Raw genomic sequence first — 26,978 nt, forward strand, 5'->3', positions numbered from 1 at the left:
AGCAAAGGCTAAGTGCCACCAAGTCACCAAGACGAGGTCACCGCCACCGTCTATCTCGAAGCGCCACCACGGCACCGTCTTCACTATCGGAGCTTCTCACTAAGAGGGGTCTCCTTCTCCGCACAAAGTGTCGTTGCCTCTCCACACCAAGTAGGAGGGTCACACGACGAGTACAAGTATTTGCTTGCCGCAGGAAGACTTCTCTCAAGGGAGCTCTCGCAAGAACTAATCCCTAATCAAGCACTAAGCACTCTAACAAGTGTGCTTAAGCCTATATGATGTACAATGAAGCTCTATGGTGGTTGGAGATGATCTTTGGCTCTTGTATACTTCCTTTGTCTCCAGCACTCTCAAATGAGCCGTGGGGTGGCATATATATAGCCCACATACCCCAAACTAGCCGTTGAAAAAAAGGTTGACAAAAAGTGCTATCACCGGTTAAATCGATGCTCACATTTTTGTCATCACCGGTTTAACCGGCGAGTGCATTTTCCAACTAGCCGTTATACTTCAACGGCTACCTCAATCGACCGACGTAATCAACCGGTGAATGTAATATAAATGTCGGTTTAACCGGTGAGTGTAGTTGCTGAAAAATTAACTCTCTGGACAACTGCACCGACGTTCACCAATATCTAATCGTCGGTTTAACCGGTGTATAGAATTTTCTCTGTCTTCATCTGGCAATGCACCGATGTATGCATTTTCTTCAACGTCGGTTAATCCGGTGTAAAACCCTAGCCCGCAGACCTTCTTTGTGATTGCACCGGTGAGTTCATTTTGCCCTAGCGGAACCCCCGTAGGGGTGGCCCTTCGGGCCTAGCTACGCCTATCTTCTCTTTGTCATCACTTGAACCTAAAAGCCTGAGAATGGTTTTCTTAACAATCATATTAGTCCAAGTGTTGTGTTGTCTATATCAATCACCAAAACATTATATTGAAATATGGCATGAGAGGCCATTTTCGCTATAGGGGCGCTGCCCCGTCCTCTGGTGGCCGCGGCGCTCGGGGACCGGCCCCCTCCTCCGGTGGCGGCGGCGCTCGGGGCGCGGCCCCTTTCCTTTGGTGGCCGCGGCGCGCGGGGCCCGGCCCCCTCCTCCGGTGGCGGCGGCGTGCGGAGCCCGGACCCCTTGCTCCGGTGGCCGCGGCGCGCGGAGCCCGGCCCCCTGCTCCGGTGACCGCGGCGCACGGAGCTCCGGGCTGGCGGCGGCGGCGTTGTGGTGGCAGCGGCGGCATGGTGGCGGCGGCTGTTAAGGGGAGGGGCTGGTGGCGGCGGCGGCGTGGTGGTGGTGCCGGCCCAGAGCAGCGGCAGGGGGTGTTTTTTTTATTTCTCGTTCATTTTTTTTTTGCCGTGACTTAACCTAGCACACGGCGAACTCTTTGCCGTGTGCCCGCGAAATGGCTCACGACAAAGCTATTTTTGCCGGCCGATGTCTGCCGTGTGTTGTTTGCCGTGTGCAACACACGGCAAACTCTTTGCCATGGGTATTTGGGTCTTTGCCGTGTGCCTCTAACACACGGCAAACAACTTGCATCCCGTAGTGACAGTCTCCAGTAGTAGGAGTAGATGACATGCATGCATGTACCATTTCTAGTACAACAGTCTCGTGTATTATTGCAGCATGATAACGCAGCAGCCAATAACCTCGAACGCCGCCTGGCCTGGCCTGACCTATCCATAGACTAGCTAGAAGCCATCTTCCTGGGTGGGCTTGGGCGAGGTGAGGAACTAGGATGGCGGGGTAGAAGCGGAGCTTCTACTCCCCGAGCGAGGCGCACCGCGACAGAGGGCGGCGCGGGCGGATGAAGGAGAGCGACGCGAGCGTCTTGCGGTGCGTGTACCGGCGCCACGCCAGCGCTGCACGGCGACGGCGGCCCAGGTGCGCCACCCGGGCGAGTAGTAGCGCGCGCTGTGCCGCACCGCGTCGTTGGCGAAGGTGTACCGGAAGTGGCGCGTCACGTACTTGACGTTCACGGCGTCCATCCCTAACGCCTCCGTGCTCTCCAGCGTCACCAGCGTCGCCGACGCCGTCGGCAGCCGCTCCCGGAACGGCCGCCGCAGGCACCACGACAGCAGCTCGTCGCCGCTGAAGTTGCCCGGCCCCAGCGTGCAGCTGCTCGTCGCGCCGTTCCGGAGCGCCTGGCTGCACCGCAGGTGGCCCCGCACGATGAACAGCATCCGCTGCACCACGTGGACCTCCCGCACGATCGTCTCTCCCTTGGGGAAGATGAGAGAGTTGACCCAGTCGCAGATGTTCTCGAGCACGAGGTCGTCCCTGGTCTTGTTTGTTTCATGCTAGAATACATTTTCTCCGAAAAAAAATCTCTCCTGCATGGAGTACTAAATGGAGTCTATTTATAAAATCTTTTCAGAGATGGCTGTAACTTTTCGCGACTAATCTAATGACGGTAGTTGATCATTGATTGCTTGGCTACAGTAATGCTATAATAACTATTCTCTAATCGCACGGTCAAATGCCTCATTAAATATTTGGTACATGCATATCATCCTTGTTTTCACTTAAACATATACAACATATATAAGTATTAATGTGTTTGTGTCTTTTAGGTTCAACAACATATATGGCACTTAAATTTGTTGAACTTACTCCTCTCGAGCAAGATTCGAACATGAGAGATAAATGTCGTTCTTGTGAACTCTCTCCTCTCTATCAAGATTTATGGTGATCAATAGCTAAGCTTATCTTTCTTGTATCAAATTTAATATAACCTTTATTTAGCATGTTGGTTCATGAAAATAATTTAATTATATTTTTTTTGCAATACGATAATTGTTTGAGGATTTAAATATATTTATGTATGTGTATTAATTGAAATTAATCTGCATTTGAATTATAAATGTTACAAAAATGATTTTTAAGTGATAAACAAATAAATATGCGAGTGCATTTGTGCATTCAAATTCCACATACAAATATGGAAAAGATAAATTCATATGTTTGTTTACTTTACACTATAGTCTTAGTCACTTTTTAGTTTCTAAAATTTATAATGCCCAAACTTTATAGGAAAAAACTAAAATTTAGCTTGAGACCAAAATACATACTTATAACATCCCCAAAATAAGTTTCAAAAAATGGAAATAAGGAAATAGTTTGTTACATTTGGTGTTCATCTCAAAGTACATGTTTATAGTCAACTCTCTCCTCTCTTGCAAGATTCAAGTTAAGTGATACCTAACTTTGTTATTTTTTGCATCAAAATTTAACATAATTTTTTCTTAGCATATTTTTTATTTAAATAATTTAACTATAATTTTTATGCTACAATATACCCTTTTGATAATTTAAAAGTATTTGTACTTATGAGTAATTAATAATTGTTAAATTCTAATGAACGTGCCTTAAAACTTGGGTCTGGCCCGACGTACAAAACCTGGCACCTAAAAAAAATATTGGCAGCAAATCATCCATCCGTCAAAACTTAAAGAGTTTTTTGGATTCCTGCCATCACAATTATTGAACTTTGGAAATATACCATTACAATTCATCAGCTATTTTGAAACTTGCCATTATAATTCTTCGTCTATCTAAACCTTGTCATTTTATACATCTTTTGGCGTGTAGGCCCACTATCAAACCGTATACGTGTACGTATATTTCGTATGGACGAAAACACCTTTGCTGCTTCTCTCCCTCCACTCAATAACGTGTGGGCCCTAGTTGTCAGGTTCTTCTTCAACCTCCAGCCGTCTTCCTCCTTCAAACACACCTCTCCATCCACCGTGTCGGTACCCTGCAGCTGGGGTACCCACTCCTACTGTGCCAAGACTCGCGTAGTTATCTGTAACTACGCCCTAAGGAGCTGAGCAGCCGGACCCTTGGGGTCCGCTTCCATCTCACCGGACCAACGGTCCCGGACCCGCTTCCCGCTCGGGGACGGGTCCGGTGTCACCACGTGTCCCAGAGGTGAAAATGCTCAGCACTTGTGACCGTGGACCCGGACCCCCGCAGGTGGGTCCGGGACCTCCACGTGCCTATCCGGACCCCGTGAGCTCTCGGTAGGCTAGCTGCTCGGGAGGGGTCCGGAGCCACCACGTGTCACGCAGACGCGGACGCGGGCGCAAGCCTTCCGCTGGAAGCTCCCTCACCCACCCGCATTAAGTGCGAGTGGTTGAGGCAGGCTCTGCTGGCTCTGGGCTTGGGGCAGTTTTTGTCAGTCCACACTGTGGATCGCCAGATACCGAGGCGGCTCGTCAGTTACCAAGACAAGCATTAAAGACTCAGCGCCGCGCACATGAGCGACGAGTCATGATGACCAGCTACTGACTGAAGCAACAGTGCACGCTGCTACAGTGACTGAGTCAGTAGTTCGGCGCTTCATCATGACCTCGACGCGCGGCTGCAAAGGCTAGACTCTACTCTGACAGGGCAACTCAAGACCATCCCTGGTCAGAAGCTACGCACAGAAGCCGACGACAAGATCTCTGGATCTGAGGCATTGAAGGCCAGAGTGTAGTTTATAATACATCGCCGGGTCCACATGTCGGGGCCCCGCTCAGTGTACGTACTCCCCTTGGACATATAAAAGGGAGAGCACGCCCGCTAGAACACAAGTTTGACGGGGGGTCTCCCCCGGACACACAAGCTCTCGAAAAACTCTCTCACTCTCGTAGGAAGGCAATACAACACACAGTGGACGTAGGGTATTACGCTCCGACGGCCCGAACCACTCTAAATCTTGCTGTGTTCATTGTGTTCTTGAGTGAGATCTAACTAGGACTAGCTAACCCCCGAGTACACACCCTCTGGGCTAGGGCGGGTGCCTTCCGCCACCCGGCTGTGGTTTGCAGCACCACGACATTTGGCGCGCCAGGTAGGGGAGCAGCTGGTCGCAGTTCGTCTCTTCCTCACCCCGATGGTTCGGGTCGACGACGTGGAGATGACGGAGGGTGTGGCGTCATCCGCGCCACACGCCTCTCGCCTTCCTGCGCCAGGGGCAACCGTGCCCGTGGAACAGCCACCGTCGGCAGCGGCGCGCGCTGCACGTCGGCAAGAGTCAGGGCGTCCGTCAAGGGCCCCCTCACAAGCTGCGAGCGGCGAGCGACAAATCCCAGCTCGCAGCATACCTCACTCATGAGAGGAAGCCCGCTCCGGCGGAAAGCCAACTCCGGTCGCACCAAGCCCGCTCCGGCGGAAAGCCGACTCCGTTCGCACCAAGCCCGCTCCGGCGAAAAGCCCACTCCGGTCGCACTAAGCCGACTCTGGTGGCTCTCTCCGGCGAAAAGCCCACTCCGGTCGCACTAAGCCGACTCTGGTGGCTCTCTCCGTTGGAAAGCCGACTCCGGTCGCACCCCCGACTCTACATCTCTGTAAGTCCTACCCTTAGAGGCCCAGCAGGGAATAAAACCTTTTCCTTTGTAACTAGGTAGTACTTCCGTGTGGTTCAGTCCGGTGAGCCTCCCCCGTGGAGGGGTCCGGATCTCTGCGAACCAGGTTCAGGGAAGCGTACTCACCCTCCGGGGAGGTCCGGAGCCATGTAGCCGCTTAGCCTGGTTCCGTACCCTAAACCTGCATGCTCTACCTCCCTAGGGCGAGTACCGTAGTACCTAAAACTGGGGGCCCGGAGGTTCGGACAGCTCCGGCCTCATAAACCCGTGTTCTAGCTTACATCGCACATCTCATGTATATCTAGTTATAAAGGAAAAGGTTATTCTCAGTTCGCCTCTAAGGATGCTACATTCCAATTACAATCTACGCATTCTGTTTGCGCTAACCCCCACGTGGCTTCTTACTCTTGTGTGGTGATTGTGGTCCGAATTGAGTTGGCTAGTTAGTGACTTAGCTCGAGACCCCTCATGGAAGAGAGGGGTTCGGACCCCTGGGAACCTGCAGGTTCAGGGAAGCGCACTCATTCTCCGGGGAGGTCCGGAGCCGTGTAGCTGCTTAGCCTGGTTCCGTACCCTAAGCCTGCACGCACCACCTCCTGTGAATGAGTGACGTAGTACCTAGGACTGGGAACCTGGAGGTCCGGACTTTCTCTTAACCTAAAGGCCGGCCCCTTGAGCTCCGTTCACTGAACCTAACTGTCTATCTCAAAGGATTACAGCCAACAGGATTTGGGACCCGTGGGCACGCTACTAAGCATCTACCTTAAGTCATGTGCAGGTCCAAACGTGATGATGCAACAGGTGACCCAAAGGATGGACGACGCAGGACAAGACCCATGCGGCGCGCACCACTGGGCGTCAGAAGCAGCCAAGTTGCTCACAGTAATGGCCCCACCTGCCGGTTCGTTGCCTCTCCCGAGGCGGGCCCGGGGGCCTCTGTCGGTACCCTGCAGTTGGGGTACCCACTCCTACTGTGCCAAGACTCGCGTAGTTATCTGTAACTACGCCCTAAGGAGCTGAGCAGCCGGACCCTTGGAGTCCGCTTCTATCTCACCGAACCAACGGTCCCGGACCCGCTTCCCGCTCGGGGACGGGTCCGGTGTCACCACGTGTCCTAGAGGTGAAAATGCTCAGCACTTGTGACCGTGGACCCGGACCCCCGCAGGTGGGTCCGGGACCTCCACGTGCCTATCCAGACCCCCGTGAGCTCTCGGCTCAGGTAGCTGCTCGGGAGGGGTCCGGAGCCACCACGTGTCACGCAGACGCGGACGCGGGCGCAAGCCTTCCGCTGGAAGCTCCCTCACCCACCCGCATTAAGTGCGAGTGGTTGAGGCAGGCTCTGCTGCCTCTGGGCACGGGGCAGTTTTTGTCAGTCCACACTGTGGATCGCCAGATACCGAGGCGGCTCGTCAGTTACCAAGACAAGCATTAAAGACTCAGCGCCGCGCGCATGAGCGACGAGTCATGATGACCAGCTACTGACTGAAGCAACAGTGCACGCTGCTACAGTGGACTGAGTCAGTAGTTTGGCGCTTCATCATGACCTCGACGCGCGGCTGCAAAGGCTAGACTATACTCTAACAGGGCAACTCAAGACCATCCCTGGTCAGAAGCTACGCACGGAAGCCGACGACAAGATCTCCGGATCTGAGGCATTGAAGGCCAGAGTGTAGTTTATAATACATCGCCGGGTCCACATGTCGGGGCCCCGCTCAGTGTACGTGCTCCCCTTGGACATATAAAAGGGAGAGCACGCCCGCTAGAACACAAGTTTGACGGGGGGTCTCCCCCGGACACACAAGCTCTCGAAAAACTCTCTCACTCTCGTGGGAATGCAATACAACACACAGTGGACGTAGGGTATTACGCTCCAGCAGCCCGAACCACTCTAAATCTTGCTGTGCTCATCATGTTCTTGAGTGAGATCTAACTAGGACTAGCTAACCCCCGAGTACACACCCTCTGGGCTAGGGCGGGTGCCTTCCGCCACCCGACTGTGGTTTGCAGCACCACGACACACCGACTATCGAGGGGAGTGCTGGAAGGGCAGCAGCAACTGCACGCCTGCACGCTCGCGCGTGTAGCTAGAGGTGGCAGCAGCTACTGCGCACTCCGCACAGCCGCGTGGCGGCGGTGGCTCGCCTGCGAGCGGCCGTGACGGCGGCGCCGCGACGGCTGCTCGATCCCGCGCGAAGCCTCCTACCGTAGGCGCCCTCAGCCCACATACACGTGCGGCGGCGTGAACCCCACCCTCGCCTGCCGATTGCGGACGCGCGCTCCGCCAGCAGGGCCCATCCTACCGCCGAGAGCTCTGGATTGGCCAGGTCGCCGCCTTCCAACCACTGAGGAGCTCACTTGTGAGTCTGCGAGGGTGAGGAGTGAGGACCTTCCTCGAAGCTGCAGCATGCCTTCCCTCTTCCCCTCTTCCATTCTTGCTTGATTCCGTTCAAGAAATCCCATTATTGTCTTCTCTATTCGACGAGCACAACTACTGAGACGCCTGTCGCAGCCATCGAGATGCACACCGACGAATTCGCGCCATCACTCTGGTGCCGTAGAGCCGCCCTGCTCGTCCTCTTATGGTCCATAGCCCTAGATCAGCGTAGGCACGTGCTGCATCCATGGCTTCGTTCTAGAAACAGATGTTGAAGAAGAACCTAACAAGTGGGGCCCACACGTCATTGAATGGAGGGAGAGAAGCAGTGGGTGTTTTTTGTCCGTACACATATACATACACGTATACGGCCTGATTGTGGGCATAGGCACGTGAAAGACGTACAAAATGGCAAGATTCGGATGAATGAAGAATTATAATGGCAGGTTTTAGAATAGCTGAATTGTAATGGCATATCACTGAAGTTCAATAATTGTAATGGTTGGAATCCAAAAAAACCCATCTAATTAATACTAGGGCAAGAAATTAAACTGCAATGGCTTTCTTATCTTCGTGCAGTTCTGTTCATTTTTTCTTCAAAACAAGTATGCACCATCATACTCCATACACATAAAACTTGTCAAGAACATAATCTAAAAAAAACTTGTCAAGAAACAAAGCATCCTTTTGCTGCTATAGTGCTACTCGCACAGTACTGTTGCTTATTGTTGACTCCAACAGTGCCGCGCGCTCCGATCATGAAGAGCTGCTTGCAGAGATCGACGGAGGCACGGCCAGGGGGGCTACAGCGCGGATCGGATTAACTCTCTTTCAAAGGCCCCAGCTAACCACCGATCGAGCCGCGGGCTAGCCCTGTACGCAGCCAGCATCTGCTGGCCGCCGGCCCGCCGCTGCTGCTTCCGAGCATCGCGTGCAGATGCATCGATGGCCAGCGCTAGCTGCTCGATCGAACTCACTGCGCGCATTCCTCTACTTTCGCTTCCTTCTCCGTGGGAATTTGTCCCGGAGATGAATGTCATCGGTCTCAAGCTGCTGCTGTACCGATCCACCCAGCCCCAAGCGTTGTTCTCGTTAATTTTTCACCATCTACGAACGAATACGTGCGTACTGATGCGGACTCGATTGTTTAATCTGATCTTCATCCACACAGAGGCGTACCTCTTGCTCGTACGACGCAGATGAATTAACGAGCATTGGCTTTCATGCATGTACGAATCACGAATGGCCCGTTGTACGAGCCGTGCGCCGACGACGACGCAGATGATGATCAGCTCGTCACACAACACAAGATTGTACGTACGTGTTAGATTTAATATGGACTTGGTCCATATTTTATTTAATTAAATCAAATAAATTCTAAGGCCCGTATTAAATATTGTATTGAGAAACTTATGCGGCGTGACCATGCTGGTCCGTTTCTAACAATAAACGTGCTGCCTGCATGCATATGCATGAGAGCATTCACGGAATTGGTTTTGCCGCTGGTTAATGAGGAAGGTTAATGAGAAAGGTTACGGGAGTTTCTTGGAGCCATGGCTACATGGTGACTGAAGTTTCATTGGCGTGATAATGATGGGAGTTAAGAGCATTTTCTTCCGTCTCTTGATCTTCCGTCTCCTGACGTTCCCATGTGGTTACTCCTGAGAGCGAGACTATAACAACCTCCTTTTCTTGATGCTAATACACAATCAAATCCACAATTTCTGTTGCCGTCAAGTTGTCCTTGTTCCAGTTCTTGCGCGCACAAGCACGGGAAGAGTAGGCCTCCGAAACGCTGCTGTCCGTGAGTTCACCTGCTCGGGTGAAGGCCGGCAATCATGTTTTTGGGAGTGTCCGCAAGCGGCACGACTACTCGCTAGTGTTGGTGACGATCGTCTTCTTCCCGACGTCTCGTTGTTGATCAGCACTCACTGTTTCCTTTCTGCACTGCATCAAGCGGGACGGCTACATCAACAGGCACTTTATGTTTATGTCGACTAGTGAATTCGGCTCTGCCGCTAGGTATATTTCTATTTTGATAATCAGTATCATCTATATGTTAATCACATTTAGATCACACATACATATATCTAATGTCACAAACATGTTGATTATATTTTTCTAGATTAAATTACCACTGAAATTGCTTAATTTTCTAACAATCCAAAAACATGAAATCCAAAAAAATTGTAAATCGTCTGCATGGTGTATTAAATATAATCGAAAAATAAATCGCATTACACAAATGGACTGTAAATCACGAGATGGATTTAATGAGTCTAATTAGGACGTAATTGGACACTAAATTGCTACAGTAAATCTACAGTAAACATATGCTAATGGTGGACTAATTAGTCTCATTAGATTCGTCTCATAGTTTACAGACGAGATCTATAATTAGTTTTATGATTAGTCTACATTTAATACTTTAAATATTAAAAAAATCTCTTTCAAAAATCCGAAATAGAGGAACAGACCCTAAACGAGCGAGGGGAGGGTGCCGCAACCGCAGTTGAGGTGGAGGAGATGGTTTTCTTTATTGCCACGAGCAGCAGCAATTAGATCCCTGCTGCTTCCCTCCCTGCAGCTAGCTGGCTGCCCAGCCCAGCACGACCGCGCCTCGATCTCAGCTCTCTGACGCTATAGTCCACCAAGTATTGTTCTCCGCTTCAGCTACATTCTTCATCAAATTAAACATCGACGTCGTTAGCAATGCCGTCAGAACCCACAACGGCATCCGCTGTGTTTGTTTGGCTGTGCCTGATGGCTGGTGCTGATTTGTTATGAGAGAACAGTACTGCTGACTATCTGGTAGCTCATCTTTTCTTTCCGATAGAATCTAGAACGCCATCACCTTTTCTTTTTTTATTTTTTTTCTAACTGATGGCCATAGTTTAAGAAGGCACCCTTGATTACATGTCAACTACTCAAGGTTTTGGAGAAAAGACATCTGGGCAGGGTCGTGGCGGCGTTGCCCCTTCTTGCAGCTTTCCGAACCAGAGTCCCAAAGATTCATGGCAGCAGTAGTACGTGCAGCTAACGAAGTGGCTGCGTGCTGCGGCTGATTCGCTGCACGCAGTCCTCCCTGACGTGCCATTGAGCGGTGAAAGAGCCAGTCACTAACGATGACGGCGATGAGCAGAGCAGAGCAGACTAGTGCTTAAGAATTCCGGTGCAAAAACGACCGTAGTTTGTTGAAGCTGTAAGCTAGTCAAAAACAATAAAGACGTGTTTAGTTCGCGAAAATTTTTGGGTTTGACTACTATAGTATTTTTGTTTTTATTTAATAATTAGTGTCCAATCATTGACTAATTAGACTCAAAAGATTTATCTCATCATTTCCAGGTGCAATTAATTATTTTTTAAACTATATTTAATATTTCATGCACATATCCAAAAATTCGATGTGACAGGAAATTTTAAAAAATAGAACTAAACAGGGCCTAAGCTATAAGCTAGTATGCTATATAGGCCAAGCTGATCTTTCTAGGCTATCACAGGCTCACAGCCCCCGCACGAAACACCTGTGAGCTCAGAAGATCGTGATGCGTCTGTTACGCTGTCGCTCCATCTACGACCACCGATCAGGCCATCATCAGAGGGTGCCATGCATGCTTAAAGCTGCGGCGTACAGGGCGCCAAACAGAGGCGGCGTTCGCTAGCTTGCAGCATCCGGCTGGACCGATCGATCGCCACGACTGATGCTGGAGATGGAGTCTTCTGACGGCGTTGCTAACGGCGTCGATGTTCAATTTGGATTAAGGATGTAACTGAAGCGGAGGAGAACCATAGTTCGAGGACTAAATTGGTCCGAATAAAAGTACAGGGGCGAATTTGACCTTTGTCAAGAGTTAGGGACGATTTTACCTATTTTGTCATTTTAATACTCACATTTCAATCGTTGTAACAACGTTCTATGCTAGTCTCTATCTCTATCTCTTATCTATCTCTACTACTAAAAAGAGGCTAAGAGGGACCCTTTTTTGGTTCGTCCTCCCCCTTTAAAATTTCTCATATAACTTAACTATGCTATTCAAAACATTATTTCTATAAGAGTAAAATATATGGGCGGTCCTCAAACTTGTCTCGAGGTGTCATCCAGGTCCCTAAACTCTCAAAATGCATTTTTAGATCCCTAAACTTGTCTGGATGTGTCATTCAGATCCCTAAACTCTCAAAATGTATCTTCAGGTCCCCAAACTTGTCTTAATGTGTCATTTCTGTCCCTAAACTCTCAAGGTGAATTTTCATATCCCTGAAAATTGCCATTGATTAATGTATTCAAAATGGACTATTTATTAAACTATCTTTTCAGCTCATTCATTTAGAAATCTTACCAGTAAGACCATTTTAATTCTAAATTGGCTGCTTATTAATCATAAATCATGAATTAATCTAGATCATTTAATATCAATGTTGGATATTATTGTTTTCTCGTTTAACATGGAGATATCAATGATAATTCTTAATATATACTGCTAACTATTTATATTTTGCATGTGTTTTGTATAAATTTATTACGATAATTTGTTCCCATTCTCAATAAAAATCAGAATAGCAAATTTATTAAATTTAAAGTAAGAAAAGAATTTTCCATTAACTTAAAGTAGCAAAAGAATTTTTCATTAACTTAAAGTAGCAAAAAAACATTTATATTACATTGAAAATAGCATCTTGAGAGTTTAGGGACCTGCATGTCACCGCCGGATAAGTTTATGGACCTAAAAATATATTTTATGAGATTAGGGACCTATGTGACACCTTGCAACAAGTTTGGGATCTGAAAATACATTTTAAGAGTTTAGGGACCTAGATGACACACCACAACAAGTTTAGGGACCACTGGTGTGCTTTACTCTTTCTATAATTGTGAATTTACTATGATACCCTTGATTGAAAAAATAACTGCGAAAAAGAAATTACCATAAATTTTTAATACTCTTAATTTTAGAGGCATTGGGAGGCGTTACGGCACATATGGGCCCATTGACCATAGACACATCAAACGCCTCCCGACGCCTCCTCATTGATGCCTCCCAACGCCTACCCTCATTTGGGCCCACAAATCATAGACACATGAAATGCCTCCCAACGCCTCCTCAAGCATTGTAAAATTTCTCATATAACTTAACTATACTATTCAAAACATTCTTTTTATAATTGTGAATTTACTATGATACCCTTGATGAAAAAAATAAGTACGAAAAAGAAATTACCATGAATTTTTAATACTCTTAATTTTAGAGGCATTGGAAGGCGATACGGCACATATGGGTCCACCGATCATAGACACATCTAACGCCTTCTCATTGATGCCTCACAACGCCTACCCTCATTTGGGCCCATAAATCATAGACACATAAAATGTTTCCCAACACCTCCTCAAGCATTGTAAAATTTCTCATACTTTGAATTAATTAAAAGTCTCCGCTTGCTGGAAATGTCACAGCAAAAGGAGATGTCTTCACTGCTTGCACAAATGGTTCTATGCATTTATTTATTGATCCATCGTATTTGAAAATCTAGCATTGGCGAGTATGCGGAAATAAATTTTTGCTATGATATTTCATTGTTCTTCAATGGTACTAGTTTCAATGCCTTGAAAAATGTACTAGTTTCAATGCCTTGAAAAATCAACTGCTTGTTAAATTAGTGCTACAAAAAAATTAGATAAGAATAAGCTCAGTCTACTTATAAATAATTTTATTCATCATCTACGCACCATTCCTACGATGGTATCTATCCATAAATCTACCTGTGACTTGGTAGTGAAAGAAGGAAGAATAAACAGATTGTCAAAAGGCACTATACTATTATTATTGTAATCAGCTCCCCAATGAGGGGAGAGTTGCAAGAATTTGTAAGGTTTTGGCTATGCTATTTAAGTTTCATGGAGATATTTTTTATACGCTACTACAATGGTCCCAGATATCCCTTGCAAAACTAGTTCACCCTCCATTGTGCTGGTGTCCTAAGCTCGACTTCCGTTTAGTGCTTTCATTAAAAGCAGAGTGATCCTTCCCTCAGAAGAAAGATTCCAGTCCCTTTTATGGGCCACTACTTTTGCTACCGATGGCAATAATTATTTTATTTCACTCACGTATTTGCAAGCAATGGCATTTTACACGAAGTTATCGAAAAAAAAATCAGTTATTCGTTTGTCCACCATACCGCATGTACTAATTTAATTTGTTAATCGCGCTGTGCTAGAAAAATCTGGATAGAGAAAAAGTTCAGTTTGACATCTGTTTCCCCATGAGGTCATTCTCATCCAACATACATGCCCAATTGTCCAGGGATCTATCTGATCTGTACATGTAAGCAAGACTTGGTAATGGAAGGAAGAATAATCATAGTGTCAAAGGGCACAACACTAGTGTAATCAGGCCTCCAATGAGAGGGGAGTATTCCGAGAATTTGCAAGGATTTGACTATCCTACCTGCTTGTACTCGGCACTTCCGCAGCGATGCACTAACCGAAAGGCTAGATGCTCAGGTGCAAGAAACTAATTAACTTACAGCAGCAGCAGCTTAAAACAAATAGTCCTACTCTTTATTTCGTACCCCTAAGAAATTTCTGCGTGCGAAAAGCTTGATTCGGAATGTCAACTGGACCTGAATGGATATAATTGGGGATATGCAACTGGGAGAGAACCTTCCTCCAAGGCCCTCTTGTACGAAAAAGTGATTATTAGCAAGATTTCTGAGATGCAGAATACCAAAATGGTCATGATAAATTAATTTGGCGATATACAACTGGAACAGAACCTTCCTCCAATGCCCCTCCTGTAGGAAAAATATGGATATTAGCAAGAGTACGTAAGCAATCGTACAAAGGTCACCCCCAAAAAAATTATGAAAAGCATTCATCAAATTGCATTTTAGTACAATTGTTTAAGCACTATGATGCATTGTTTAATAGGAAGAAATCAACCTGAAATCAGCGTATCATGGTACTTAAAGTCCAAAGTTGTTTAAGAAATAATAATTTAAATTTCACAAGTTGCTCATGAGGACAACTTTTACGGAGGATGCCCTTTAACCATGGTGAGTGAATGTGTTACCTTAATTTTGTCTTCCAACATCTTATATGTGCATCTGAAACTTTATGTGGCTGTCACACATTCTCTTGAGGAGCTCGATGTTGAACGTGATGGAAGTGTCAAAACGTGTTTAGTCATTGGCAGGATGGAGTATATTTGCCTTGGGTCAGCTTGTTCGAAACTGGTGATAAACATCAATCCAGAAGGATGAAGAATGAGCAGACCCTAATTGTGTTGAATGATCGTTCTGGCGACAGGGGACAACAGCAGTTGGCCATTCAAAACCACAAGATTTTCAAGAATAATATTCCAACAACGCACTGGAAAAGCTTCAAGATTGATGGCTATCCATAGAGCAAAAGAAAAATACAAACCAATACAGAACTGGTTAGATATTCTCCTCTTGCACATTTTTCCTCTTTCTTTGTTTTCCTGTAAATCTATAATTATGGACTCCTTTCACATTTTATATTATAAATATATAATTGCAGGATCCTTTCCACTGTTCCTGTTCCCACTAAAAAATTGAAAAGCATTTTTTTCCTTTTCTAGTTGGACCAGAAAAGGGAGTATTTCATAAGTTCTAAAATTGTAGGACCACTACTGAACATTTGCGATGGCCTTTTCAGTTCTCAGGGCTTATCACTTCGGTTTATCGCTTGCTCTGGATTTACATCATATATTACAGATCACCATATAGCACAGGCACTAGCTACTATGTTAACATCACAGTACAGTATGAATCAACAAAAAATTGATTAGTATATCCATCCAAAGAATTAATTTCAAATAAATAAGGTAGAAACAAAAGTGAAACCTCATGATCCATGAAGATTTTGGATTTCAACTTTCAAAGTTTGGAGCTCACGCTCAACAGATGACAATTCACCCTGAACGCCCCGCAACCAATCTACTCTTTGCTGACATGCTTCCTGGTACGGTTTGCTGATAACCTCAACAAAGCGGACTAGGTTATTAGCACTCTGTGAGATATCCTTTTGGATAGCTTCATCAACTTTCCGAGACAGTTCATCGGCAGCCTTGTTAACCTTTTCTATTGCCTGCTTCCGTCGACCAGGGAAACTTGATAAAACAAAAAATCTGAAAAGGAAAATCAGTCCTTGGATGAATATCCATATGGTTACACATCACTCTTCCCATTTCATTGTCAATGAACTTATTAAAGAATAAATTCCAAACATCAATCAAGAATTACCCGCCAGCTGAGCAAAGTGCAAGAGCAAGGAGATCTTCAAGCGTTGTTGACAAAACAGATGTCAAAAGAGAAGCTGACAATCCAGCAACGCCTAGGCCTCCAAATGTTCCAAAAGCCTTCACGTGCAATAGCTAAGCTCAGAAATAAACGTAATAACGACAAACAACAAATGGATAACAAAGTGACCTGAAGTCTTGCCATGCACTCAAATATAGAGAAAGCTTATGAGTTGGTGGGTATCCAGTGAAACCTAAAATGCGGAAATGCCTTTAAAAACTTGAATGCTGGACATATTCTAACGACATTATTTTTCAGATTTGTTGCAGAAAATAAGCATGATTGTACAATAGTTGTTTTTCATTCTTGGAACGTCTTTTAGAGTTCTTCACATCTGTTTGTGACAGCTCACTCAGAAAACTTTCTTATTCCATGTTAAAATTAAGTACAAATGGGCACTTTGCCATCTCTTCTTGATGATCCCTAAATTTATAATCTCCATAATCCGTGCACATAGTCAAAATAGGACATAGTTTACAATGGGGTGAATAGGAAGTAGATTTTCATCAAATTAGATATAATCATATAGTTCCTAGCAAAAAAAAAGATATAATCACATAGTTCGGATCAGTTAAGAGAAAAGTACATTATGCTCGCAAACTATTACTTCGTAGGTGCAACCATTCTGGTAAGTGGTGGTAACACAACTCATGATTTTTTTTCCCATTTTCCATGTGCAGATAATCTTTAAAGGGATGTTTGATCTTCAAAAATTTCAAACATAATTAATTCACTGTCCAAGCTGCACCTGCATGAAGTTTTTCCTCATGAGAATCATGCTACAGACTGTCAATTTTATTTTATTTTATTAGTTTTACATCCATGTTACAAGAACCTGCAGATTTCAGTATTTCACTAGGGCTTTCCAGTGGTTTGGCATGTTTTCCTAGCATTTGCAAGTGTTTGTTCCCCATAAGTCTCAGAAGTGTGCTGCACTTCTTGTAATTAGAGCCAAACAATAGGAGAGTCAAACATATATTTTCGTGACATATAAATTGGCATAAGGGGATTCTAGTCCATAATATGCATACCACTTCTCGGATTTCTTCTTCAAAAACCTTAGCAGTAGAACTGGCGTTGAAGCCATCCAGTGCCTTTACAGTGAGTTTCTCCCCTTCATTAATAAGTCCATTTGGATCTAGCAGGACCCTTTCTTCCTGAGCAACCAGTGCAGCCCATCTTTCGTGGAAACATTCCAAATAAAAATTTGCTTCACGCGTATTGCTAGAACTTAGCCATGTCGAATATTCACCTAGTATATTCTAACAAAAGAAAAGGACTTTTGATGATAACATGAATATATAAGCACAACAACACAAATAATTCAAATATGAAGTGAATTTCAGATAACTAACAATTATGTGGTATAAATGCAAAATTACCCCCATTAAGACCGATTTTGGAGAACTTCACATGTTTTGCCCAAATTATCACAAAACTACACTTTTTAGCTGAAGCTGTTAGCTTGGGCATCGATTGTCATCCTAGGCCCAAATGCAAGACACCAGTTAGCTCCAATGATAAATGAGCTCGACTGGAGTACCAGCCTGACGTGTAGGTCCATGATGTCAGTTAACACCCAAACTAACACCATTATTGAAAAAGTGTACCTTGTGATAATATAAACCATAAAAGCATAGTTCCACAATGGTAAAAATTAACAAAAACGAGGGCACTGTCATTTTGATAAATAGTAAAATTCACAACACTATACAACAACAACAACATAGCCTTTTTTCCCAAGCAAGTTGGGGTAGGCTAGAGATGAAACCCGAAAGAAATAAGTTCAAGGTTCAGGCACATTGATAGCTAGTCTCCAAGCGCTCCTATCCAAAGCTATCTCTTTAGAGATATTCCAATCCTTAAGGTTTCTCTTAACCGACTCACCCACGTCAATTTAGGTCTACCTCTACCCCTCTTTACATTATCGACCCGCTCAAGAACCCCATTACGCACCGGCGCCTCAGGAGGTCTTCGTTGGACATGTAAATTAAATTAAGTGAACTCACTTTTCGATAAGAATTAAAAGAACTAGCACAACCTAGCATGATTTTCTTACACAGTTTAGGTTTGATGTGTGGTGCCTATGCGATTGCTTATCATATACACATGAAAAATCCAGTTCTACTAATCGAACATTTAAAAGATGGAAGTGGGTAATCCCTCCGTTCCAAAACGTAGGTCGTTTAAGCCGAACTTATGTAACTTTGATCAAGTTGGTAGAAAAATACATTAAAAAAACTCGACCGGACGGGGAAAGACCACCCCACTGCATTGCACTAAGAAACCTCAATCATGCCGGCCCAGAAAACCCCCGAACCTTGGCTTCACCTATGGGGCCGCACCGTAACCTAGGCAAACCATGACCCACTGGGTTAGAGAGCACCGCAACCAGATGTGACACATGCCAGCGCCCTGCACTATTTTCCAGGATGCCAGTGAGGGGTGTGTGTGGGTGTGTGTGTGTGTGTGTGTTTTTTGCTGCCACCAGAATTTGAACCCTGGTTGATGTCTTCACCAACTGGGAAGCTAGCTAATCACTACACTACAGGAGTGTTGGCGAAAAATACATTAACATCTACAATACCAAATAAATGCACTAATAAAGACATTTTGTTGTGGATTTAACAAGACTGATTTAATGCTGTAGATGTTGGTGCATTTTTTTCGATAAAATTCATCAAAGTTAGAGAAGTTTAAGTTAGGGAAAAACTAAAACGACCTACATTTTGGAAGGAGGGAGTAGTATGCAGACTGCCTGGATAACGATACTCTTAGAACATCTGGTATTTCTGGAGGCAAACAGCAAATTGCAGAATTGGTCAAACAAGTCAGCGCGCAAATGTCTAGTTATACAAGGTTTGATATTAACGCAGAAGTTAAAAGTGACCCCCCCCCCTCTCCTCTACACGAGCCAGTGTTGTCCTGTTGATATATTTATGGATAGTGCCAGTACAAGTTCCATAGGTTCATGCATCTTTCTACAGTCCTAAAACATTCACTACAAATCACGAAGTTGGTAAAGGGGTTGCTCTGCTGAGCATCCCGCTTAGCCCCACCCCCAAAGGAGCAGAAGCTTTGATGTAGAGAGCAGTTTGTCAGCAACAGTCATGCTCCACTAATTGCCAGTGTATGGTTAGCGATACTGTTATGTGATGGTCTTTTTTCTTTCTTTCTTTCTTTTTGGGGGGTGGGGGGGGTGGGGGAGGGGAGATGTGCAGGGAGTAAATTATCATTATGAGTGTACTAGATGATTTCCATGTGTAGTTTGCAGCACATTTATGCATTCAATCATGAATCATATGTTTGCAGGTATATGTTGATAAGAATAAGAATATGACAAGACTATGAGTCAGTATAATATTAAACATACCACGGCATCATCAAATGCTGGAGTTATAATATCATTCTGAACAAATGATGTGGCTCTGGGGGAACTGCCTGTTTTTCCTTTAACCGTGTACGTAAAAATAAGGTCAATGTTTGACAACTGAAGGATAGATTCCATGAGTGTTACTGCTCGACCTTTTGCTCTCTCAATCTGCACGAGAAAAAAAGAAAATATAAGCATGCTAGCAATATCCAGGAATAAAGAAATATTAAGCATATTGCACTCAAAGGTCTGACCAAATGTCAACTCTAGGTCAGCAGTAGATAAATTTACGATAAGTTAAAGTATATTTAACCTAACCTCATGTGAACTAAGGAGGACGAAACTTGATAGGAATGAGATGGAGAAAATGAGTTATCCTCTTAAATGCACCTGAAATCGGACAGTGGGGGTACTGTGCTCATTATAAAAGGAAAAACACACCTGCAACCCTTTAAATTGTCCTGCCATGTCATATAGATCCCTACACATTTAAGATTGAGATCTGGATCCCTAAACTTAAATTTGTTAACCATGGCACTTGAACCGCCAAATCAGCACAAATGAACAGGTACATGATTTCAGAAAGTGTGTGTGTGTGCGCACGCGCCCTCGTGGCACTGTGTAAAGACGAGTCTTTTGTTTGGTTATCTCTAATCAATGACATGCACCTCTCCTGTGCGTTTGAGGGAAAAAAGGTCTATATTTGCATTTTTAGAGTTCAAGGACCTGGATGATATTGTGGTACAAATCAAGGACCCTAGTGCATTTAACTCTACTTATGAATAAGTACAGACAACAGAGCAGGAAAATCATCATTAGGTTTCATTTGGCCAATATTTTTGCAGCAAAGGCAGGAGGAAACATGCCTTATATTTCTGCAAATGGGGAAGTATATCAAACTGTAACTTAACTAAGATACAAAATAACTGGTAATCTTTGAAACACTTACAAGAGATGAAATCTGCTTCTGCCAAGAATTGCTATCAGCCTCAAGCTTAGCAGCATAATTATTTGCACCAGAAACTAGATCCTTTATGGATGTTAAATCATCAACAGCTTTTTCATATTCTAGTTTCACAAGTCTTTGACATGATATTAGCAAACGATCAGCAATGCCTATTGGTGTTTCAAGTTTCAACCGGACCCTTTCCTTTCCATTTTCTGTTGAACTATCTAAGAAGCTCAGTAAGTAATCCTCAAGTTCACAGAACTTGCTGCTTCTCCATATAGGATCACTAAGCATAGCTTCCATCAAATGTTTTCCACCACTGTTTTTGGAATATGAAAGCTTGGCTTCCAGAGCGAAGCGTGAAGATACAGGGAACAGTGTTACATCCTCTGTGTTAAGCAATTTCTTCGCATTTTCCTTGACAAATGCAGTAGCTTCTTCAAGCTACAAATATCAGATCGGGAAGCAAAACAATAAATTAGAAACAAGCAAACAACCAAGAGGAACGAAATTATCTTGCTGCGATTTCGAATGGTACAGAAATTATCTTCAAGCTTCTTCATACCTCATTGTTGTTCCGAAAGAGGTCCAATTTGTTTAGAACAAATACAACTTTCTTTTTCCACTGCTGAATATACTGAAGAAATCCAACCTAAAGTTACGAGAAACCACGTTTAGCCCTATTAGAAAACAGGAAAAAATATACACCCTCCAAAGATAAATCAAAAGTCTTCAAAACTTTAGACTCTAAAGGCTTGACAAAAAATATGCTATTCAGCAAGGACTCCATGCCAAAGAGGCCTTTTGTTCATTTATTTAATAGTTATACCAAAATCCATTCCTAAACCGCCCTTCAGACTGGCCCTGACTGGAAATCAAAATTTTTGAAATGTTCTTGCTTATTATTGGAGTTCATATTCAACAATGTCATGCATATGGCCCTCGTAACAACCCACTCTTTAGATGGAATCAATATTGTATCATTTGTCTTTCATGTGCTGATAAAAACCACAATATTAAATGGGTCAACATTTGGCATAATAAGATTAAAATAAAGGCTCACCTCACTTTCAGTTAATGGTCTATCTGAAGATAGTACAAATAGTATTAAATCAGCTCGCGGCACATATTCTTCAGTAAGTCGTTGTTGCCTCTGAAGAATAACATTGGTCCCAGGAGTATCGACTAGATTCATCTGTTACTTAGTATTGAAGCATCTTATGAGAAGTGAAATGAAGTGAACCAAGAAAATGAACTGCTGAGTTGCCCTGTTACTGAGGCAATAATGATGGCAACTACAGAAAGTAAAAGAAATAAGATGGAACAAGAATAACAATAATTTCATGGCACCTTCATTTACATAAAATAAATGCTGACTAATTACTAATAGGCTAATAGCCAAGCAGTCAGGAAGCAAACGGACAGTGCATAAAATGCTTTCAGGGAATCAATACAAATTTGAGTTCTATTCAGAAAGCAGACTTCAAATGGGTGAAAACAGAAATTATACCCATCTAGGTAGCATATTTAATTCAATGCAATTAAGTGAAGGAAAAAAGAAGGCATTCATCCCTGGGGAAAGGAAGGAAAATCAACATGATATGAAGTAATGAAACTGAGGTAAGGCATTCATTATTCAATTTGTTAAGTTCAACATATAGAATAGCTCATTTAACTTAATGTATTGAACAAGGAAACTGAATACATACATCCCTGAGGTAAGGAAGGAATATCAACATGACAGTCACTAACATTTAATACTTATTGAATAAATGAAACTGAATGCATACATCTCTTAGATTAGGAAAGAATATCAACATGAGAGTCACCAATAATTCAATACTTACTTCCTTTAAAATAGGAACAGACAAATAGCACATGAATTGACCATCTGGGTGCCTTTCACATCTTTCAAAGCTTTCAGAATCAATCTCAGAATATGATAGTAGCATGATTTCATTTGTCGTAGGTACAACTCCTTCCTGAAGATACTGCCTTCCAAGTAGAGCATTTATAAAAGTAGATTTTCCTGAGTTAAATTCACCCTGAGACAAACCACAGGAGGATCCAGTCAGAATGAGTTCTAAAAGGATTATTGAACAAACAAAATGAGTTGCAGAATGCGGAAAATATGTAACATAATGGAGAACAAGCAGTCAAATTATTTCCTGGTGACTAAGAAAATACTCTAGCTATCAGGTTCGTACCAAATAATTATGTGAGGAAAATGAATATGACCAAATGTTTGTACAACTGTAGAACAGAAACCGTGCTCCTACTACTGGTTAGCTTACAGTTCCATAGGGACCAAAGCCATAGTTTAACTTGAAAATTAACTAGCATTATGTTTGTTTATGCATATACATAACCATTCAACATGGGGACACATATGCAGATAATATTTAAACTAACTGACGTGCAGAAGCATATTTTCTAGTACAACAACAACAACAACATAGCCTTTTATCCCAAGCGAGTTGGGGTAGGCTAGAGATGAAACCCAAAAGACACAAAGGTCATAGTTCAGGCACGTTGATAGCTAGTCTCCAAGCGCTCCTATCCAAAGCTACCTCCTCCGAGATATTCCAATCCTTAAGGTCTCTCTTAACCGACTCGTCCCAAGTCAGTTTAAGTCTACCTCTACCCCTCTTTACCTTATCGACACGCTTTAGCACCCCACTACGCACCGGCGCCTCAGGAGGCCTCCGTTGGACATGTCCAAACCATCTCAACCGATGTTGGATAAGTTTCTCCTCAATTGGTGCCGCCCCTACCCTTTCTCGAATAACTTCGTTCCGAACTCTATCCCTCCTTGTGTGCCCGCAAAACCACCGCAACATCCGCATCTCTGCTACACTCAATTGCTGGACGTGCCGTCTTTTTGTAGGCCAACATTCAGCACCATAGAGCATCGCCGGGCGAATTGTTGTCCTATAGAACTTATCTTTTAGCTTTTGTGGCACCCTCCTGTCACAGAGGACACCAGAAGCTTGACACCATTTCAACCAGCCAGCTGAAATTTTATGCCTAACATCTTCATCAATGCCGCCATCCTTTTGTAGCATCGAACCTAAATACCGAAAAATGTCCTTCTGGGCCACCACTTGCTCACCGAGACTAACGTCTCCACCCTCATGCCTAGATGCACTGAAATCGCACATCATGTACTCGGTCTTGGCCCTACTAAATCTGAAACCTTTTGACTATAACGTGCATCTCCACAGCTCTAACTTCCTATTAACCCCTGCTCTACTCTCGTCAACTAGCATCACATCATCAACAAAGAGCATACACCAAGGGATATCACCTTGTATGTCCCTTGTGACCTCATCCATCACCAAAGCATATTTTCTAGTAAAAGGGATATATTAGAACGCAATAATACGATAAATGAAGTTTCTCCACTCATAGAAAAGTGAATAGGGAAATAATAATTCGAATCATATTTCATGACAAAATGAACCAGAAATAAGCACTAAATGCTACATATTAATTGGTAGCTCATAACATGTACAATACTGAAAACACATATTTCAAATTATAGACTTAACAGATAGATAGGTCCACAAAAATCAAAAAGATATGCACAATGCAACATTCATAACATATCGGTACACCTTGTAAGAGAGAAAAATTAATATTAAGAGTGCTGATTGCATTCAAGGGAGATGCAACAATATATTGATATGGCTGTACTATAGCACCATTCCATGATTATGTAAATAACACAAGAATCATGTTTAATACATCAATTGAGTCAGTGGCAGTATATATGCAGGTTAGCTAATATAAGGCATGTAATAGATGCTGTCAAAAACAATACTTAATTAAACCAAAAATTACCACAATAACCAACAAAAATGGCTCACTCAGGCGAGAAGCAGCATCAACTAGAAGGTCAACTTCTTCCATCTGCGACCACATATCAGCAATTACATTCAAGTCAAAGATATGGTAGAGGTGTTGATATGAAGTACAGTTGAATTCATTACAGGGAATCTTCAACTACCAAATGTGTAACATTAGATGATCACCATTGGTGCTGCCTTGCGGATAACAGCAACAGCTTCGCTTAGAATAGGCTTTTCCCTCTCTATCAACTGCACCACTTTTTCATCCAGTTCTGTAAATCCAGCAACTTTGGTTTTCTCACGAGTTAGGACTGTTGCATTAATTGCATTTTCCAATGTGCTAGCAGAAGAGTTACTGGCTTGTGGGACTTCCTCAATGGCATCCACTTTTGAGAAATCCCTTTCTATAAGATCATCAGTGAGGTGTTGAATACCAGCCAAGGATGTAACAACTCCAGATACACCAGATCGGATCAACCTGGACGTGATGTCAGAATAAGTTGATCCACTGTGCACATTTAACATGAAGAAAATCGGAATCTTCACCTGTTGACCAACACCACCATTCATAACATCAGCAAAATCTTCACTGCCAGTATTTACAATCAGAAAATCAGCCCCTTCAGAACTTGAAGCGCTTATTGCAGAGTTTGCTGAGTTTATTGTTCTAGCAACGATAGGGAGATATATGGAGTCAGCATTTGATTTCATCATCATACTCCTTGCAACAATAGCAGGAATACCTGCATCAAAATAAACAAAGGACCACGTTAAAATACATAATCATGCAGTGCAGTTACTAACTTACTACTCTTTATGTTACAAAATATAAGATGTTTCAATCCTGTCCTAAGTCAAACTTTTCTAACCAATGTTCTTATGGCGTCGCCTAGGCGACAAGGCACTCCCCTATTTTGGCCCGCCTAGGCGGCTAGGCGGTGGTGACTCGCCACAACTCGCCTTAACGCCGTAAGAACATTGTTTCTAACTTTGACCAAGTTTATGGAAAAAATATATATTAATATCTATAATACCAAATAAATACACTATCAAACTATAATTCATAGTGGATTTAATTAGATTAATTTGGTGATGTAGATGTCGGTACATGTTTCTAAAAATTAAATCAAAGTTAGAAATGTGTGGCTTCGGATAAAACTAAAACGTCTTGCATTTTGGAAGGGAGTGAGAATAGCTAGTTAGCATGATTTCCTAATAAACTAGAAAGTGAAGCATATATTACTAGTCTACCACAGAGAGCATATCTGAATTAATACTTGTAGAAAGGACGAAAGGAACTCTACCAAAGTTGGTAGCTGGTACAGCACACTAGAGAAATGATAGCCTGATAGGTGCCCAGGACCGATCAGCAATGAAGTATAAACCCGGTTGTTGCAAAATGTAAGTTCGATGACAGTATACTCCGCATTCTCAGTAACCGCAACCTACCCAAACAAGCCAATACAAACCGGAAGTTGAGAATTTCAGTCACCAACCGTCGTCCGCGAGCACGACGCCGCTCGCCCCGACCGCGGAGGCGACGTCGACGCGCTCCGCGACCAGCAGGTACGCGCGGTCCCCGACCGCGGCCCTGAGCGCGACCGCGGCCTCGTACGCGCGCCCGCCGCCCTCCTCCCCGGCCTCGAGCACGACGATCCCCACGCCCCGGGCCACGGCGGCAGCCACCTCATCCCCGGACTGCAGCGCCTCCTCGGTGCCGACGCGGAGGACGAGCGCGGGCACCTGGATCTCCGGCCGCTTGAAGCCGCCGGGGAACAGCGTCCGCGGCGGCTCCTTCGCGCCGCCCGCGCCCCCGCCACTGCCGCCGGAGATGCCTCCTCCGCCGCCGCCTCCAGCGGCGACGGCGCTGGCGCGGACCGCGCGGCGGCGGGAGGGGAGGAGGGAGTGGAAGGGGGCGGCCGGGCGCGGGAGGAGGAGGCGGGCGGCGGTGGAAGCGGCGGACATGGAGAGCGAGGGAGCGCGCTCGCGTGTGGACAGTGGAGCGGGGAGCGAGGCGAGGTGGTGGGGGTGGGAAGTGGGAGGCGGTGGAGCCGTGGAGGTTCTCGCGGATTTGGTTGGATAGGGCGCGGAGCACGGCCGCGGTTGGGATTCGCTGTTTGCGGCCGTTTTCGTGCAGCTCGGCGTTTCTGATAATTCGGAGCAGTACTGCTGCTATAGGGTCTGCCTAGCTGAAATTAGTTAAATTAAACGAGCTAATTGGATAATTAAAAATTATGGGTCTGGCTAGTTGAAATTAGTAGAATTAAATGAGCTAATTGGATAATTAAAAATGATTTTTAATTGGACACTAGATGATCCATTTGTATCCAACTAACTAAAATTAAAGGAAAAAGTCTACATAACCCCCTCAACAATTGTACCTGGACTACTTAACCCCCAAACTACAAAACTGGTTATTCTACCCCTAAACTTTTCAAAACCGGTCAAATAACTCCCAAGGCGGTTTTGAAGGGTGCTTTTGTATTTTTCTTTTTTATTTATTTCAGCTGAATTTTTGAAAAATCATAACAAATTACAAAAAAATCAAAAAATTAAAAATCAAATTTTGTTGGACTCTACATGAGTAGATCCACAAATTAAACATATAACATAGTTTGCTTTCATACAAAATTTTTGTTGTAGATTTAGATATATGTTTTTTCTGTAATTAAATAGAATAAATCATAGCTGCATTTTTCGTGGTCCAATTGTGATGAAATTTTTATGGTGACCTAACTATTGTATGCTTGAACTCTAGTAAAAAC

At 44.2% G+C, this 26,978-nt stretch overlaps 1 protein-coding gene and 1 pseudogene across 5 annotated transcripts; both read right to left on the reverse strand.

Annotated features, from left to right (window-relative positions):
* Positions 1-1,687: 1,687 nt before the first annotated feature.
* On the reverse strand, positions 1,688-7,780 carry LOC120667731 (annotated as a pseudogene).
* Positions 7,781-15,384: 7,604 nt separating this feature from the next.
* On the reverse strand, positions 15,385-26,259 carry LOC120665619 (probable transmembrane GTPase FZO-like, chloroplastic). Of its 5 annotated transcripts, XM_039945225.1 has the most exons (11): positions 24,760-24,956; positions 24,397-24,691; positions 24,206-24,274; positions 22,210-22,407; positions 21,426-21,557; positions 20,928-21,014; positions 20,363-20,806; positions 19,414-19,581; positions 17,072-17,302; positions 15,984-16,099; positions 15,385-15,868 (listed from the first exon to the last, which is right to left on the reverse strand). In XM_039945225.1, the coding sequence occupies exons 1-11, from the start codon at positions 24,777-24,779 to the stop codon at positions 15,586-15,588; spliced, it is 2,043 nt and encodes a 680-aa protein (XP_039801159.1). In that variant the 5' UTR covers positions 24,780-24,956; the 3' UTR covers positions 15,385-15,585. The 5 variants fall into 5 exon arrangements, 4 of the variants coding, with proteins under 4 accessions (XP_039801159.1, XP_039801156.1, XP_039801157.1 ...); XM_039945222.1 differs by lacking the exon at positions 17,072-17,302 and adding an exon at positions 25,710-26,255 and having other exon boundaries at positions 24,397-24,956; XM_039945223.1 differs by lacking the exons at positions 15,385-15,868; positions 15,984-16,099 and adding exons at positions 16,378-16,788; positions 25,710-26,255 and having other exon boundaries at positions 24,397-24,956.
* Between the last annotated feature and the right edge of the window lie 719 nt (positions 26,260-26,978).

This window comes from Panicum virgatum, chromosome 3N, assembly GCF_016808335.1.
Source record: "Panicum virgatum strain AP13 chromosome 3N, P.virgatum_v5, whole genome shotgun sequence".
Classification (NCBI taxonomy): Eukaryota; Viridiplantae; Streptophyta; class Magnoliopsida; order Poales; family Poaceae; genus Panicum; species Panicum virgatum.

What these genes read in the sequence shown, in the direction of transcription:
- LOC120665619 (XM_039945222.1), bottom strand. Translation starts at nt 26,178, where the DNA reads ATGTCCGCCGCTTCCACCGCCGCCCGCCTCCTCCTCCCGCGCCCGGCC. An exon ending in CGTCGTGCTCGCGGACGACG is followed by an intron (nt 24,957 to 25,709) that starts GTTGGTGACTGA and finishes ATTTTGATGCAG; the next exon opens with GTATTCCTGCTATTGTTGCA. An exon ending in CTGTTCCTATTTTAAAGGAA is followed by an intron (nt 21,558 to 22,209) that starts GTAAGTATTGAA and finishes ACTAAGTAACAG; the next exon opens with ATGAATCTAGTCGATACTCC.